At 42.8% G+C, this 17,219-nt stretch overlaps 2 protein-coding genes across 2 annotated transcripts; one reads left to right on the plus strand and one right to left on the minus strand. All coding sequences in view use genetic code 11, as the record gives it.

Moving 5' to 3' along the window:
- Positions 1 to 1,133: 1,133 nt before the first annotated feature.
- Positions 1,134 to 12,080, plus strand: EGR_00180 (UDP-glucose:glycoprotein glucosyltransferase; the record flags this gene model as incomplete). The annotated part of the gene is made up of 22 exons (XM_024489429.1): positions 1,134 to 1,442; positions 1,859 to 1,986; positions 2,186 to 2,601; positions 2,637 to 2,830; positions 2,892 to 2,988; positions 3,077 to 3,374; positions 3,542 to 3,755; positions 4,187 to 4,527; positions 4,700 to 5,015; positions 6,125 to 6,491; positions 6,576 to 6,653; positions 7,336 to 7,745; positions 8,189 to 8,542; positions 8,619 to 8,875; positions 8,952 to 9,312; positions 9,618 to 9,703; positions 10,004 to 10,213; positions 10,431 to 10,550; positions 10,653 to 10,920; positions 11,027 to 11,329; positions 11,526 to 11,781; positions 12,055 to 12,080. 22 exons carry the CDS (start codon positions 1,134 to 1,136, stop codon positions 12,078 to 12,080), a joined length of 5,409 nt encoding a protein of 1,802 aa, XP_024356107.1.
- A 422-nt stretch (positions 12,081 to 12,502) lies between these two features.
- On the minus strand, positions 12,503 to 14,599 carry EGR_00181 (paramyosin; the record flags this gene model as incomplete). The annotated part of the gene is made up of 6 exons (XM_024489430.1): positions 12,503 to 12,843; positions 13,192 to 13,320; positions 13,597 to 13,705; positions 13,732 to 13,859; positions 13,896 to 14,079; positions 14,222 to 14,599. 6 exons carry the CDS (start codon positions 14,597 to 14,599, stop codon positions 12,503 to 12,505), a joined length of 1,269 nt encoding a protein of 422 aa, XP_024356108.1.
- Between the last annotated feature and the right edge of the window lie 2,620 nt (positions 14,600 to 17,219).

Here is a 17,219-nt window from a genome sequence, read left to right on the forward strand (position 1 = left end):
AAAAGCTATATGGTAACCTGATATCGTGTTTAACCTAGCAAAGAGCTTAGTCTTAGGAGGTTAGACTTTTACTTTGAGGTGTGGCTTATAGGATCCGTAAATGCTCCCTAGGCACTACGAAAATTCGCAAGGTTGGGTTCCTGGACACGCCAGGGTTAAAAATGGTCCACTTATTACTAGTACAAGGCAATAAAAAAAACTGAATGCTTAAATCAAGAATTTAACTTTTGCGTATGACCCATATTATGCTCTTAAAGGACTTTTATTCAATCTAAATTATGAGGCTAATGCATTGTAAGTAAAGAACCTAGCATAAACACTTCTGCAAAGTTCGTTTTCAGAGTTAGTAATTGTGCAAATGAGAAAAACTAATAGCTGCAAATTGGTCGGTTTCTAGATAGTACTTTGGGAATGCGAACATGAAATGTGCCCCTTCATTCCAATTTGGCCTATTTCTACTTTAGGAGCAAGAAGTTGAGGTATTGCTTCTCGGTAGATTTTGATGTGACTGCTATTCTGAGCTTTATTTCACTGTTTGGAACATACCTTTAGCATCGTCCTTTTTCGCAAGTATAGACAAGAAAAATTGAGTTTACTTGGGGCTTCCATGGAACTTAAGTTGCTCTACCGTTCTCCGCCGAAGTTGCTTACATTAATAGAGACTGTTGTTTTTTTAGTATATGCATGAGCGCTTTTAGTATCACCATTTATGGGCCCAGGAACCTTTCGTCATTTGATGTAGTTTTGTAAATAATTTAATGAATTAAATTAAAAACTTATGTTAGGCCCCCCAGCATCCCTCCTTCCCAGTTTAACCATTATGGTAGTTCGTTTCTGCTTTTTTGTCAGTTATATTTACTTTTAAACACAAATTTAATAGCAATTTGTTCTGGAGCTTTCTTAGGTGCACCATCCCCAATACCAGTTGAAACAAGCTCATTTTCATAATTTTGGACAATAATTCGTTATTCCTAAAATGCGGTGTAAAAGTGCTCAGAAATTGTTACCATTAAACTAAGTTAATTAACTTTGACGATATGTATCACATGTACCATATTGATAGGAGCCGTTAACAAACTGACCAATAAGTGGTTTACACACAGGGTCTACCATGCTCAAAATCTCTCCGCGCAATGTTTGTGTGCATTTGTTGCGGTGCTCAGGCTCCAAATGTATACACTCGGTACTCAAAGGAAATAATTAACCTCCAGTTGTGTGGGCGTTGCGGGAGAATAGTCGATAAATATGTTGAATACGACTTCACGATTATAGCGATAGATCTGTTGGTTTACAAAATCGAGGCCTATCGACACATTCTTCGGAACGTTGATTTTCCGAGAATTTTTCACCTTTTGCTTCTTAGCTGTATCCTGAGTGGTTTTCTTGGTTGGATCTGCACAGAAAATTTCGACCACTTTGACGCGGATACTATCCACGCAGCAGTAAATTCGGACCTCTATTTTTACATTCTTCTTAAAATATCTCTTACCTTCACATTTGGCTTTTTATTGTGTGTATTCAGCCACTTTTCAGAGCTTAGCCTTACGATGTTGGACATCACTAAGCTGCTTACACTAACAAACCTCTGTTCCTTAATGGGTCTGTTGATGTATCCATGGAAGGATATTCTTTTAAGTTACTTTTCTCACCTGTCGATCTTGTTTGCTCCATTATTGGGCTTTCTTTGTGTTCTGCTAACAACGATTCCCGCCTTCATGGCACTTACAAATGCCCCTTGTACACTTTCTTCAATAATATCTTTTGTTTCCTGTGGCTTGGTCTTTATAATCGAGTATCTCATCATTAAAATACGATTTGTCAGCTAATTCGCTTTTTGTCTATTCGTACGTACTTTTAGATGTTTATAGGAATATGTTGTCTATGTATTTGCTTTCTTCCTGTTCAATCAATTCTCGCTCTCAATTACCAAGTGTCTGTGCAATTGGGGTCCTCATGGAAAGAAACGCCAATTATTGCTGAAGCAGCGTAAGCTCCTGTCAAAGGTTTTCATTGGAGTTCGTATTGTTTAGCCCTAACCCCAAGATCATGGATATAATTTTCATCTGTTGCATGCATAGGGAAACACTAAGTACTTTTCGTGACAATTTCATTGGGATTACTTGAAAGTGGCTTTCTCGATAGTGCAATCAGTTTTCCCTCTTCACCCAGGTTTTTTTGATTGTAGGGAGTTCTTGGCTCAGCTATCATCGAACCATTTTTGGGACTTTGTTGATAGTCTGGAATATCTGTCAAAAACTAATGGTTCATCCGATTTGTTTTCGTCAAGTGAGAAAATTTCACTGGATGCGATGCGAGAGCTTGAAGAAACAATTTTAAACGTCCAAGGTGTGCCAGTGGATACGGATGGTAATCGCGACTTGCAGAGACGCCTGTTTAGTCTGACTCTGGCTTCTAGGGCCCTATCACCAGCAGTTCAGACGGCCAATCATATGGCTAGAGTGGCACATTTTCAGTGGTTTTTCGACAAGTCAGAGGTTTGCAAAGGCAGTAAGACGTGGGGTCGCATCGGTTCCACGTTCATATGTAATTTGGAAATTCTTGAAGACTCCGTTAGGAAGGCCTCTTTAGCCTGTTCAAATGGTAAAGCTTCTAACAATCGTAAGCTTAACTTTTAGGCTGTCCCGAATCATTAGCTGATTCCGCATTACTTTCTGATAATGTTTACCCAACTAAGAATGAGTCAAACGCTGTTCCGCGTTTGGTTATACATGGCGACCTGCGATGCAAAGAGTTTTACGCTTGGCACAAGAAGGCAAAGCAGCTTGCAGAGGAGAATCGGATTGTTTACATCTTTAGACACTTTTTCAAAGTAGGCGTTGTTGTCTGTATTTTAAATGTATTGGGTGCGTCTAAGAGCTTTTTCATTATAGACCGCCTCTTCATCAAAAACATGGCTAAATGGATATGGCGTCGCATTATCTTTAAAGAGTACCGAGTATAAAGCTATGGATGACAAAAACAGTGAGGGTATGGACAGTGCATAGTTATTAAGCAATATTTAGTATTTATTTGTCTAAATGGCGCAGTGTGTCGGTGCGCTCTTGAAATATTTTAGGTAGTAAAGACATGTCTGGTGATACGCCAGATCTAAACGAGACAGGGTCCACGCTACAGGGATTTAATTTTACCCAGCTGCGTGCAAACTATCCCCATTTGACAACTGAATTAAACGCCTTTCAAAGTCATCTCATCACTGGCATCACGGAAGTGAAGCCCCTCAGAGCCTGGCAGATGCAAGATCTCGGCTTACAAGCCGCCCAAACCATTATGGATGTTGCCAATGAAAGTCGCAATGACATCGCTGGCTTACTAATGCTACAGGATATAAGCCAGAACTTCCCTTCCCGTGCCTAGTGAGCTCTGATTCCCTACGTAAATCAGACAAATTGTGGTATTTCTTTGTGACTTTTAGTTTTATGAGGATGGATTTTCGTTATTATCCTGAAAATTGGAACCATTTCTCAGCTTTTAGCACTGCATGATCCAATTTTTTAGTAAGTTACAAATATTTTTTTTTTAGCCAATTATCGCAGCACAAAGTGTCCACAAAACTGAGAGATGAGATAAAATACAATCAGGAAGCCCTTGAGCACCTCTATGGCATACGGCCAGGGAGTAGCCTTCTTCTTCTTAATGGATTGGCTCTTTCACCGGACATTGACATTTACGCCCTCTTGGATCTTCTGCGCTCTGAGAGCCGCCTCCTCAACCAGCTTCATGGGCTCGGGCTCTCGGTATGGCATTTGTCACGTTGTTACATTGTTTTCCACCCTGTGGTTCGTTACTTGAATGCGCTGCTCTCCGGTAATGCGTATCATTAAAAGTGGCTCCGGTAGCTTTACTCATGTATATTTTCTACTTGACACCCTTATGGCCCAGTTGTGTCTTAGCTATTCATTACAGTGGTACCTTTTCATAATCTTGTCTGCATTTCCTATGCTCAATTCGTTTTTTATGTAGGCTTTACTACAATGCTTTCATGACGCCGTACACAGCTTCTATAGAAACCTTTATTATGTTTGCTTACTTTGACCTAACTATGACTGGCTTTTGGAGATATTTCAAAACTTCTCTTAGTTTTCCTTCATTCATGATTTTTTGTCTAAACATTAGTATAGCTTCTTCAGATCAGTCACAAATGTAAGCGTCGTGCTCTGCGTTACAGACTGGCCAGGCAACGCAGTTGTTGCAGGCTTCTCCCAAAGGTGAAGACTCCTATCGCCTTAGCACCTTCATGGAGAGCTACAAGCACACAGTCACTGGTGAACATCTTCTAGACATGCGTAACGCACCAATTCTGTTCCTGAACGACCTTGAGCGAAATTCCGGCTACAACAGTTGGATGGCCAGCATACACGCCCTCTTTACGATGGGTCCACCGGGTGCTTTGCGCCATATCCGGAAGAATCTTTTCAACGTTGTGTTTGTTGTCGACCCCTCGCAACCAACTTCCATTGAAATGCTTAAATTGGCTGAAATCATTATTATGAAGAAGGTTCCCATTCGGTGAGTGTGAGCATTGGCAATCCTACCGATTCTATACATTTACTTTCCCTCAACGAAAACAACAATGAAAACGTTGTCTTTGTTTTGCCTCTGCTGAAAATGGAGGTTCGTGAAGGTTATTCTGTTAGAAGTTCTATTACAAATCCATTCTCATATCTCTGTCTTGCTTCAGCATTGGTCTCCTGTGGTCTGTGAATCCTGAGGTGGAGTCTGTGAGTCGAAGCATGGTTCGCGCTTTTAACTACCTTGCAAGTAACGTTAAAACATATCCAAATCGTCGTGGCGTCACGCCAGGCCTCGGCAATCCTGGCGCCATTACTGCACTTAATTTCCTTACCGACCTCTATGCCAACTCCAACAACGGTGACAAAGACCTGCTCACTAATGACTTTGTCAAGACTGAGTTCGAAAGCAGTTTTCCTGAAGCCTACCATGAGGACGTTTTTGTTGAACCGGGGTTTCAGTGTCCCTACGATGCTGAAATTAAGGTATTACCGACATCCTTTTGCTATCTCTACTGGTCAATTTACCAGCTACTACTTAAGAGGTTTGAAAGTAAATTGATTCTGGTATGAAATCTGGTCCGCCTTATCTCGATAAAATTTAAGCTTCAATAATTTTACCTTACTACAAATTATTTATTTGAGCAATAACACATTGCCTCAAACCCTGGCTTTATCATAATCAAGATACAAGCAATTCCTCAAGTACTTTTACTTTTGTATTTGATTCATCAAGGTAAAGGGACCCCTTTAAGCTACGATTTTTTCAAATAATTTTGGGAACGAAAAGACTCATTTCCAAATCTGTTATAACCGCCTTTGTGGCTTTTTTCTTTTCCAAATATTTAAGTTTTCATCATAAATAACAGCTTGATATTTCAATTTTACATAAGCATTTATTTGATTTGCTTTCTGTCAGTGTATGGACAGTTTTCATTCTGACGAATGTGTAATCACCGTTGATTTATCACATTTGCCGGTTACTGGGATTCCGAAAACCCTAAGTGATTTTATATTTGTCTGAATCGCGTTGTAGGAAAATGTTCCGCGATGCTATGTGAATAATGATATAGGCACGTGCACATGAAGGTGGTCACGGACTCGCTAATGCTCGCTGCTGATTGGCTATCCTCGCTGAACTTAGCAACTCATTGGCTACTCATGATTCCATTAGAACGCAGATTGCGAAGGCAAAAACCTTTAGAGCTAGAGCTATACTTCCTCGGTCCAGGGACCAAAGTATGATCACGACCCTCAGGTACTTACAAGTTGTGAATGGTTTTGAAAACTAAGAAAGGTATAGGCACACAAGGTGAAATATCACAAAAATCGACTGATCAGAAAAAGGCAGACGAGAGAAGACATGATGCAACTCTCTCCGACAATGCGACTCTGGGGTGAAGGACAAAAATTCAACCTTTCAAGAACTTTAAATCTTTACAACTTGCAATTATGGGGGTCTCTGGGGTTGTAACCGTCTCCAATATCTGTCGTGCGTTCTGGTGATGTGTAATTAGGACGCCGACACAAATGTAACAGGTGTCGTAATTTTCTGTGCTCATTAATGAACTTTTCATTCTCATTGTGTTTCCTAGAATCACTACGACTACTTGGACATAAGTGGTATTAGGCAGTCTGTGGGCTCTTCCAGCCTCATTTCCAATGGGATGGTTTTCTCCATGGATGGAATCAGCAAGATGGGCGGCTTGCAGGAGACCATCATGACAGCTGCGTTGGAACAGACTACCTACTTCCAGCAAGCCGCCCTTGAGGGTCGACTACACGACAGTTTGTCCGTGGTGGATTTGTTCACGGCAGATGACCTGTTTGTCTCTCGGGTGAACCACCGTCTCTTGCCCATCTTGCCTCCTCTGGTCAATAAATTTTCTCTTGGGGATGGGTCTGATGACACTTCTGTGACTCCCTTTCTCCACTTTGGTCGGTTTAATGTCCCCAACGGAGGTAGAAATGCTCTTTTCTCTTATCAACATCTATTTACTTTTTTTCAATTTTGTGGATCTGTATCATCCCGACTTCACTTCCCAGGTTTGGATATGAAGAATGCATCAGCTGGGGAAATCACAAATTATTTGGCTGATGAAATGCGCTATCTACAAAAAGGTGGTAAGTTCATCTCACTACAAAATCATGGGTGTTTATGTTAGCAAGTTCTTTGTTGTTCGAACAAATATCTGCAATAATTTGCAAGACCCGTTGGTGGCGTTTCGAGCTCATAGTTATGTGGTCAATGCGTATTGTCGGAAGAAAGTTCATTTAATGGCACTACTACGTGCTGGGAATTTTCTCTTTATTATATTCACGCAGCATACCAATCCCTCAAGCCCTTCTGAACGTCCTAAGGCATACTAGTATGGAGACCTATTGTTAGCGTACACAAGGGCTGGGAGGCTATGGGCGTGGGAAAATTCTCAAGCTACCAAAAAGGAAACTGAAATCATGGAAGCTGGAGAGTCCACGTGACCACATTTTGCAATTAGACATCGATCAACCTTCACACAGTGATTGTTCATAATCTACAGCTCATTTTTTAACTACTTGAAGTCTTGCCTATTGAATCTGTACCCCCGTAGCTTTGGTTTGGTACTGATCATTAATATTAGGATTGTGTTTTTTTCTAGTATTTTCCCCAAATTGTCTTCGATCTGAAACTGTTGGTTTTTTACAATTACTCCGCCTTATTGAGAGGTATCACGCCCGGTTGCGCAGTCCTTTTATATCATCAAAACCTATTTGCGACAAACTAACGCCTATTTCCTGACGAGTTCTCGCTTTCTGACTCTCCCAGAACTTGAGAGCGAGACCCGTGCAAATACGGTGTGGGTAGTGCTTGGCGATGTGGAACCTTCGGCTGGCGTCATCTCCAGCCATAGTCTCCAACTGCTTGCACAGGCGGCCAGGTTCATGCGCCGGCATGCGGCCATGGGTACACGCCTTGGCCTCGTCCTCAACCCCTCTCGTCCTCCGACTGGTCAGGCGGTTAACATCTGGGGTGGTTGGGGCTGGCTCACTCGGGCCCTCCTGATCATTGGTCATCCAGCTGAGCGCATGCTTCATCCATCCACTGTCGAACAGTCCCAAAAGTATATGAATATCATGGCGGCCAAAAACTTTGTCATCAAAATCACCGAAGAGGCTCTCAAGGTGGTACGAGGCGAAATGAAGGGAGTTCGTCCGCTTTCCGAATTGGCTGTCACAGTAAGCGTGGAGGAGTAGACCATCCGTAAAATCTAACGAATCCTGTCAACTTCACTTATCCCATCTGCTCTTTTGCTGCTGCTTTAAGTGTGGTCCGCCATGCATTCAAAACCCCTGAGGCAACTTTTCCCATTTGGCTTAAATTAGGACCTAATGCTTCATATCGAGAAATGTTGGCTTCGTTCTCCGTCAGATGTCGATGGTAGTACTTTGTTCACTTGCAAAGGAAACCTAACTTTAGTTTCTAATACTATTTATTTCAAACTAGCATCTCCTTCATACTTTAAGCCTACATTTGCTCTTGTAATGAGTGTAAACAAAATCCCTCCTAGTCCTTTTTTGGACTCTTTCTTTTAACGGAAGAATCCGCATCAAAAGTGGTGGCGAAATCGTTGTAACTTGTTGTTACGCTGTAATATATCTCTTGGGCTTTCTTTCAAAAGGGTCTTGAGGTTGACAAATTCCTACAAGCCTTCACTGAGCTCGATCTGGACCAAAAACTCTCTCTGCATATGACCTTCTGTCAGAAGGCACTTCGCATGCAACCGGGCGACTCCGCGGTTATTATTAATGGTCGTGTTTATGGTCCCTTGGGAGACAACGAAATTTTTGCCTCGGAGGACTTCCGACTGGCCGAGAAGCTCTCTATCAGGAGTGCAGGTATGGACGAAATGGCTAAACGCCTCACTAAAATGGTTCCTGACACAACTTCTTCTAATTACGTCTCTGAACTCGTCTGGAGGGCGGCTTCTGTACTAGAATCAGCCAAGTGGCGACTGAACGCTTTCGCCAAAAGTGTAAGTTGGAACTTTGCTCCAAGTTCTTGGGAGTGCTAGATTCACTTCCGCACCACTACTGTCCGAACATTTTTAGCTATCTTCGGAGGGTATATTCACAAGTAGTGGCATCTCACGCATGACCTTCAGAGGCACAAAGTCGACTTATTCAGCGTTCACGCTACCTGCAAAGAACGCTGGTTTGAATTATGATATTGTCGCTCTGGTGGATCCAGTCTCGCGAGACGCACAACGCCTCTCCCAAATACTGCTCGTCTTACAAAGATCCCTCCCTTGTAGCATCACCGTCATTTTAAACCCAGTAGATGGACTCAGTGATCTTCCCTTGAAGAAGTTCGTTTAGTGCTTACCTGTTGGAGTGGTCGACAACTTTTACCTTTTACTTGATGTATCGTTTTTATGACCCTAGTTACTATCGCTTCGTCTGGCATCCGAGTCTCTATGCTCCAGGTGGGGGTCTGGCCGATCCTCCATCGGCATTTTTTGACCAGCTGCCTGGGCAATCCCTTCTCATCCTCGGTGTCGACGCACCCCACAACTGGATGGTGGCGCCTATTCGAGCCGAGGAGGATTTGGACAATTTGCGGCTTGCCGATATTGCCGCTCACACTGGCAATCATCGAGTCGATGCGGAGTTCGAGTTGGAGTACCTCCTGCTCGAGGGTCACTGTCTGGACGAGTCAACCAGGCAGCCTCCCAGAGGCCTCCAGTTCACTCTCGGAACGGCTGAAAAGTTGGACCGCTATGATACCATTGTAATGGCGAATCTGGTAAGTCCAATCACTTTTTTTCATCGATTCTGTTTTTGATTACCGTTACTTTCTGGGTATAATTGCGTGCTTCTATTGAATCGTATCGAATCATTTGCCTTTGCTGGAGAGTCAAAGTTAGATTTAAGTACGTATGACCACCCAAGGCTTTTTAACCTCATTCGTTTAAGGCCAGTTCTCAGTTAGCCTCTTTTCTACTGGTCAATATCGATTAAAGTTAGCTTGTTTATCTATTTTCATTCATTTATCAGATGTCAATCTTTTGTGGCTCGCTAATCAGTTTAGCCTCTTTTGGGTGGCTTTAGGGTTATTTTCAACTAAAGGCGAATCCCGGCGCTTGGCATCTTAACTTGAGGGAAGGTCCATCGCGTGATATCTACAACATCATCGGGTAATTACGCACTCTATTTTGCCAAGACAGTGTAGACAGGCCCACAAATTCTCATTGTTAATAGGTCTCGTCGACGATTCTCTTCGATGGAAAATACTTAGGCTTCATTACATGCCTTCATTACCTTATCGGGTTACATTGAGAAGCAAATTCGCTTCCCCTAAAGCACTTCATGAATCTGATTTCAGACGGATGGTTGACAATTTGAGGATGTGATGTTAACAGTTTGTTCGTAAATGAGATTTCTCGCCTAATCGAATTAATTTATGTCAACGGGTAATGAGTCTTTTACTGTTTTAGACACGAATATGCAGATAGCCCCCCAGATGTGCCCTCTCTAATAGCTGTCATCGACAGCTTCCGTCCGAAGATAATTCGCACCGATGTTCAGAAGAAACCGGGTCACCTCAGGGACAGTGTTTTAGACGTGAATGAAGGTGAAGCGAAGTTGTCCAGTGACGACAGCAATCGGGGGAAACCTCTTGAGAAACTTTGGTCCGTTGTTGACAGGTAGTTCGTGCCATCTTGATATTTGTACTACCGTTTTATTTTTTTCTCTAGTTTCTCATAGGCTGCCTATCAAGTCTCTTATTTGATCCTGTCTCTTGGCATTACAGCGAAATGGGTGAATTTATTGGTATAGCTAAGTTGTTCAATCTGTTTTGCAACTCTTAAACAGCTGCACAGCACTTTGTTGGCAGTTATCATTGACCATTTCTTCACATAGTACACTAAATTTCATCAAAAAGTCTTCATATGCATCTGAGGATCCGGCAAGAAATCCGAACAATGAAACCATCAACATATTTTCTTTGGCCTCCGGGCACCTCTATGAACGTTTCCTTCGGTACGTTGGTCGTAACATTATCAGTTCTAATGCATCTTAAATAAGCGTAATGCTTCCCAATCATCTACGATTAGCTCTAAGTCTCACTCTCTTTCGCCCTAGCATTATGATGCTCAGCGTGATTCGGAACACGAAATCGCCTGTCAAATTTTGGTTTCTGAAGAACTACCTGTCGCCCTCCTTCAAGGAGTTCATTCCCCACATGGCTGCCGAGTACGGCTTTGAGTACCAGTTAGTGCAGTACCAGTGGCCTCGTTGGTTGCATGCTCAGGCGGAAAAACAACGCATTATTTGGGGCTACAAAATCCTTTTCCTCGATGTCCTCTTCCCCCTTAGTGTCAAAAAGATCATTTTCGTCGATGCCGATCAGGTGTTTTCTCCTAGTTCATGTTCATTAATTATGTTGCATCGTTACTTTCGCAATCATCGGTCCCCATTCACTTGCATTCTTTTTTGCTGATCTTTTGCACTATCAGATCGTGCGTGCAGATTTGCAAGAGCTGGTGAACCTCGATTTGGAGGGTGCACCATACGGCTACACACCGTTCTGTGATTCACGGAAGGAGATGGAGGGTTTCCGTTTCTGGAAAAGCGGCTACTGGCAATCCCACCTGGGTGGTCGCCCCTATCACATATCCGCGCTCTACGTGGTTGACCTGGTCCGATTCCGCAAGATGGCCGCTGGCGATCGTCTGCGTGGACAATACCATGCCCTTTCAAAGGACCCAAACAGTTTAGCTAACCTAGATCAGGACCTTCCCAACAATATGATTCACCAAGTGAATCCACCGGGCATTCCCCTTGCATAAATGCTTTACGCCTCCATGATTAATCATGCCCTAAATTGTTCAACCCAATTAGGATCTTAATGGTTTTCGTACCTACAGCACTATCATCATATCCCAGAGTTGTTATGTTGTGTTACGATTGACGAAATGCGTGGACAACTGATCCTTTAACGGGCTTTCCTTCCAGGTGCCAATCAAGTCACTTTCCCAAGATTGGCTCTGGTGTGAGACGTGGTGTTCGGACGAGGGCAAGGCGCAAGCCAAGACAATTGACCTTTGCAACAACCCAATGACTAAGGAGCCCAAACTCTCCGCCGCAATGCGAATTATACCCGAATGGAAGGACTATGATAATGAAATCACCGCCCTCCAAAATCGCTTTGCTGATGTGAAGAAAAATACGTCCAAGGAGCACACCACTTCCGACTCACTTCTAACGCAAGGTACTTTTCAGCTTAGTTGTACTTTATTGATCCATAAGGTTTGCGAACACTTAATTTTCCGGGGCTAGTAATGCCTTTTGGGTGTAGCATTTGTAAGTGACGTAGCTCTCAATCAATCACTCGTCCTTGTCTTAGGCTCACTTCAGTTTAACGCTCACGTTATCCCTTGAGGTGAACATTAACTGTAATGACTCTTTATCGTTAACATGTTACGGAGGCAATCTCGTACCTTACATTGACTGTTATACCCACTTCTGAAACTACGTGTTATAGGTATTACAGGGAAGGATGAACTGTAGAGAAATAGCAGACAACTCTTTCACTCTGGCAAGGGTCGCGTGGCCGCACTGTTTTCATCTTGCTGTGAAATGCCCGCAGGGGACACGTTCCACCGCGCTTCATGCAAAATCCTTCTTTTTGTGAGTAAAATTATGAATGTACTTACCTTCCGTTCTCTTTTTCTATCAGTGAATCCGAGTCTTCACTATCCCATTCATCCGTCGCTTGCTCGTACAAAGTGTTCCACAATAGTGCTACTCCTTCGGTCATCCAGAGGAGGGTTTCATCGGTATTAGGTTATACAATATGAACGAACTCGAGTGCCAACTTGGCTCTTTTTTAATATAAATGCTAGTGTGTAAGGGTGTTGGTTCATTAAATACACGATTCCAACTGTCGTAAATATGAAAAGGACGCTAAGGCAATAGAAGAGCGCTTGGGACTAGGTCGGTTTCTTACTAGCTAGCCACTTTTCGTAGTACTGGCGGATATTCATCTGCAGAGAGGGGTCCCGCAGAATTACTCGCCACCTGTCCTTCAGGTCGACATTTGTGCGCCGAGAGGAGGTGAAGACCTTGTCGCGTATTTTCGCCCAAGAGGGCGGGCCGGGGAGGGCGATTTGCACCTCGTGCCACAGAGCCAGTGTCTCCGAGAGTGTCCAGGGCTTTCGACGGCGGGCCACGCAGTCCGTCGCCGTTGATGCTGCGTCATTTTCGTCACAGCTCGGCAATGTGAGGCTCAGATTCCGGGCCTTCTTGGGCACTTTAGGTTTCGGTGATTTCCCTGGACGGGCATGCAGTTAATGTAGACATTATTAAAATACATGAGGTAAGTAGTAGGTGCCGCACTCGTCCCAAAAATTTATCATGATTTGAAAAGAAGGGAAAGTCGCCGTGAACATAATGCACGCGCCATATCACAACCCGCCTTTGAGGCAAAGCGCCTTCTCAATTCAAAAAGTTACTATGACTTCACGTGATACAAGCAGAGAATAATATGGTGCGATAAAAACGAACGCTTAGAGTGCCGTCTGGTTCACAAAAGTTACCAGAAAAACCACTTTAAAAAAATACAAATAGGAAACATCCAATTAATCTGTGAAGGGAACTCTGAAGGCAGACTAGTACCCACCAGGTGTATCGGGTGGAGTGGAAAGACCGTCTAGGAAGTTTGTGTTGACACCCGGTAGCAGCCTTTTCACTTGGGGACGACTTTTATTCGGAGTAGATTGGGGGAGACATTCGAGCTGTATTGCCGCATCTGAAATGAAGCAGCATAAGCCTAAAGTGATATGACAAGAACGTGTACGCATGCTTAGACAGATGCTGTACTCGAGAGCACGTTCTTCAAATACCATTAATCATACTTTTGAAGTCAAGTAACCCTCATCGTAAAGAAGTCAATGAATGATTTTACTAAGCTAGCAAATGTCCTTGCTGTACGGAGGAGGATGATAACTGTAGTTACAATATGATAATTAAAAGTCTTAGCGATCACAACGTCCACCTTGATCAACACAATTTGGGAATAAATTACCTGTTTGAGTAGCGATGGATAAGGGAAGGTGGAAAAAGTTTAACGCAATTTGCCAAGACGTAACCATTTTTTCCTCATCCACCAGGTGATGTTCATTGCCATTACGCCCCTAGGAAATTAAAAAGATGAAGTAACGCAATGTTTAACTTGCCACCTGTAACTTCGTCCAACGTTACAATTCGAACATACCCGAATGCAGAGGTACAAGTCACTCACACGTGATCGCACCGCTGCATCATCGACCCATAAAGAAGGATGATCATCTACCAGAAGTTACGAAAACCTCTCCAATAACATACCTGAATTCTTATGCAAAGCGAACTCTGAGAGCTGCGAAAATAACATACTAAACGGTATAGTCTTTGTACAAGGTGCTTCATTTGACGACTCTCGTTCAATCGGAATTGTTATGGATACAAGTTTGTGGATAGCAGCACTTAATTTGAGGTGATATCTGGGCCATTCTTCCACTTTTCTCTCTTTCTGCAAAGACATCATTCAAACTGAGAACCAAAACAATAGAAGCTGGACCCAAAATGGCATATCGCCCGTTACAAGGTAATGTTAAGTAATTAAACATGTAATGTGGAAACATCCATACAATTCAGGTGGTACCTCTACATACCATACAACTAATACCCAACCTTATTGTATTTGTTGACAGGTCCGGGCATTTCTTCGACAAAAACGATGCCTGACTGTCCATTTGAAGTAAAACAGCTCTGGCCCTGTCTGATATTTGATGGATGCTCTCAGAAGAGGCATCTTGCTTCTTCTTCTTCTGATAGATTTTTATCAAACTCGAAAGCATGAGTGTTTCAGTATACAGTAGCATTGTACCAAACTCAACAATCTCCGAAAAGTCAAGTGACTTAACATCGACTGAGTTGCACAAGACTTCAAACACCATGCATTTATAGGGCAAGTTACCTTTGAATTTTTCAAGGTTTGGCTCGCTTTGTTCAAATATGTCCAAAAGAAACGTCGAAACAACACAATTCATGGAGTAAACGCGTCGAAACCAGGACAGATTAAAAGCCCACGCGCTTAAAGTGGTGCCTTTTTCGACACCTTACATAACAAAAATGACAAGTGCAAATTCGTAGCCAATCTGATCATTTCTGTGACTAATTGCGTTGCACCTACAATTAAGAATATTTATGTGTTTGTTTAAGTGCTGGTTTTGAAGAGGGACTTCCATGAATCTCCACGACTGTACCTCCGCTGGTTGAACCGCGCTCTGGGTCATGCCAGTAGCCCCAAGCACTACTGTGCGTCAAACATGCATGTTCTGCCTGAGTACTACGTCTTCATTTGCCCTCAGGGAAGTCACGAGGCACTATAGTAAGAGGCCAAAGTGGTATGAAGTTGCATGCATTACCAAAGTTACTAGCAACTGCACGAGGGTCTCGCCTTACAGCAGAAGCACACTCTCTTGAACAGAATGCCAAACCAAAGCTAATGTACAAATTTGGAACACAGCCTTCCTAGACTCTTATGATTCCAAAATATTGCAAATGATCTAGCAAAAACACACCGCTTGGTTCTTCTGACAATTTATCAGCTGAGTCAGTACATTCTCAGTTATCCGATGACTACCTTTACAAGCGGGAACTTTTTAATGATCACGGAAAATTTAAATTTTACTATTAGTGTGTATAGCACCTCAAGACTTTTCTGGATGTGAAAAAACTTGACGCTGTAGTGGAATAGGCTTTGCCGGTTTACAGTTGTGCCTGGAGCTGCTTGCATGGCCCGGAGGCCTAGCTTTCCTGGTGAAGGTGCGGTGGCGGATCCACAAATTGGTTCATTTTCAATACCGAGAGCTAAACACACTAAATGTATTACGGCGTGTAGAATTTGATGGCATCGGGGTTCTTTTGCAGGCCCTTTAATCCTTGATTTGTGGTGAACAAGCTTTCTTAGGCATTGATCTCTATGAATTGTTGGAGAGAGCAATTGCTTGTTTGATTTTACTAATCCATTTAACACATATATACATTTCGTTAATACTTGTTTATTATTTTCAATTTCATTAATTATCAAACCCAAATATTACAGTGGGACAAGTTTTTGTTTGTGCATTGATGGTAAGTTAAAATAATTTCGTATTTTTGAAAACATGCCGCAGTTAAAACACCCAGTGCCGCTTTTAGAGCTTAGTTCATTCGTATTACCTGATGAGTCTGTATCACGATTCACTCTGTATCCTTGCGGAAGCGATGAGTGAATTCTAAATGATATCATTCCCAGAATGTTGCGGGAAATAATGGATATATCTTTCCTTCTGATTTGTTTTTTCCCCTAATCAGGCGCGTCCCTTTTGTAAAGTAACTACCTCATTAACTTTAATGTCATCTAAACACACTTTGTGATTAGCTGCTAGTCAGATTTTTCTGTTTGCGACCAACTGCGCTGCCGTCGGTGTACGCTGGCTGACATTTGAAAGGCAAAAAAGCACCTCGGACTGCCACTCCGATGTCGGAACACTCCACGCCATGACTCATCATTTGCATTAAATACCAAGAAAATAACTTTCTGGGTTCCTATCCTTTGCGGGCCTCATCGCAAAAAGTAGCCACCAATGATCTGCCAAATTACAAAACTCACATCTCCGCTGCTTGTCCTTGTATAATGGAAGAAATCCTACAAAAGGGCTGACTGAGCTACGGTAGGCTCGGGAGCTCAAAATTTCACAAAATAACTTCGCTGAGAACTCAGCTACTGAAATGCCTTTAGATATGCACCGACTCCGTGGGGTTACGTAGGCGACTTTAAACGTCGTGTTACTTTTGAATTTGTAATTTTAAGAGCCGAAGGTCAGGATTCACAGGAGACCGATTCAGGTGCAAGGTAGTTTTGGTTTCGGTGCTGAACAATTATGCAGCACGAAATGGAGTGTTACAAAACCCAAAACCGGTTAGTTTCTTCATTGAAATGGGTTGAACAAATATGTTATTAATATGGCTGCATATATGTACTATAATTCTGAAATTGCAAAACTAGGTAAAAGGAAATACAACTAGCAAAGTGTTGTGCATGCAAACAAAAAGGACTGATGAAATAACGACGACCTAATGCTAATAAGACAATTTATTAATTTAATGTGAATATTTAATCCATTGTCACAGTGAATCGCTGGTATGCTCACACAAATTATGTGGATAATGGGTTGCAATGCCTTGTATGTATTTTCTAATCCAAGGAGTCACTAGTCGCGGGTCCCAATTCGAATAAATAAACTTGGAGTTAGAGGCAAAAGCATATTCCCACTTCTGCATACATCTTGCATGCGCTTGCGTGACCAGAGACAATTTCTGACTTTGACAGTCACAAAAAGGACGTTTAATTCGTCTGCCTTCTCACTTCAAAAATTTCCACAGGGAAAACTCACGGGGGGGTTGGAGTTATACCGTCTGTAACCCATTCTCCCGTTCCCCCGCCCTTCCTCCTCCCCGTGTCTTCTGCCACTGTCATGTTGGTCGCATCCAACCAGTCCTTCCGATTCGAGAAGGCGCACCAGTCGCATCTGTGACTCAGTCATCAGATGAGTCCGGCTGAAGCTTTGAGATCGTGTACTGCTACAAGCAAGCGACCCACTGCACCAAACGAGAACACTATGG

The sequence above is a fragment of the Echinococcus granulosus genome (assembly GCF_000524195.1).
Source record: "Echinococcus granulosus chromosome Unknown EG_S00001, whole genome shotgun sequence".
In the NCBI taxonomy this organism is placed as follows: domain Eukaryota; kingdom Metazoa; phylum Platyhelminthes; class Cestoda; order Cyclophyllidea; family Taeniidae; genus Echinococcus; species Echinococcus granulosus.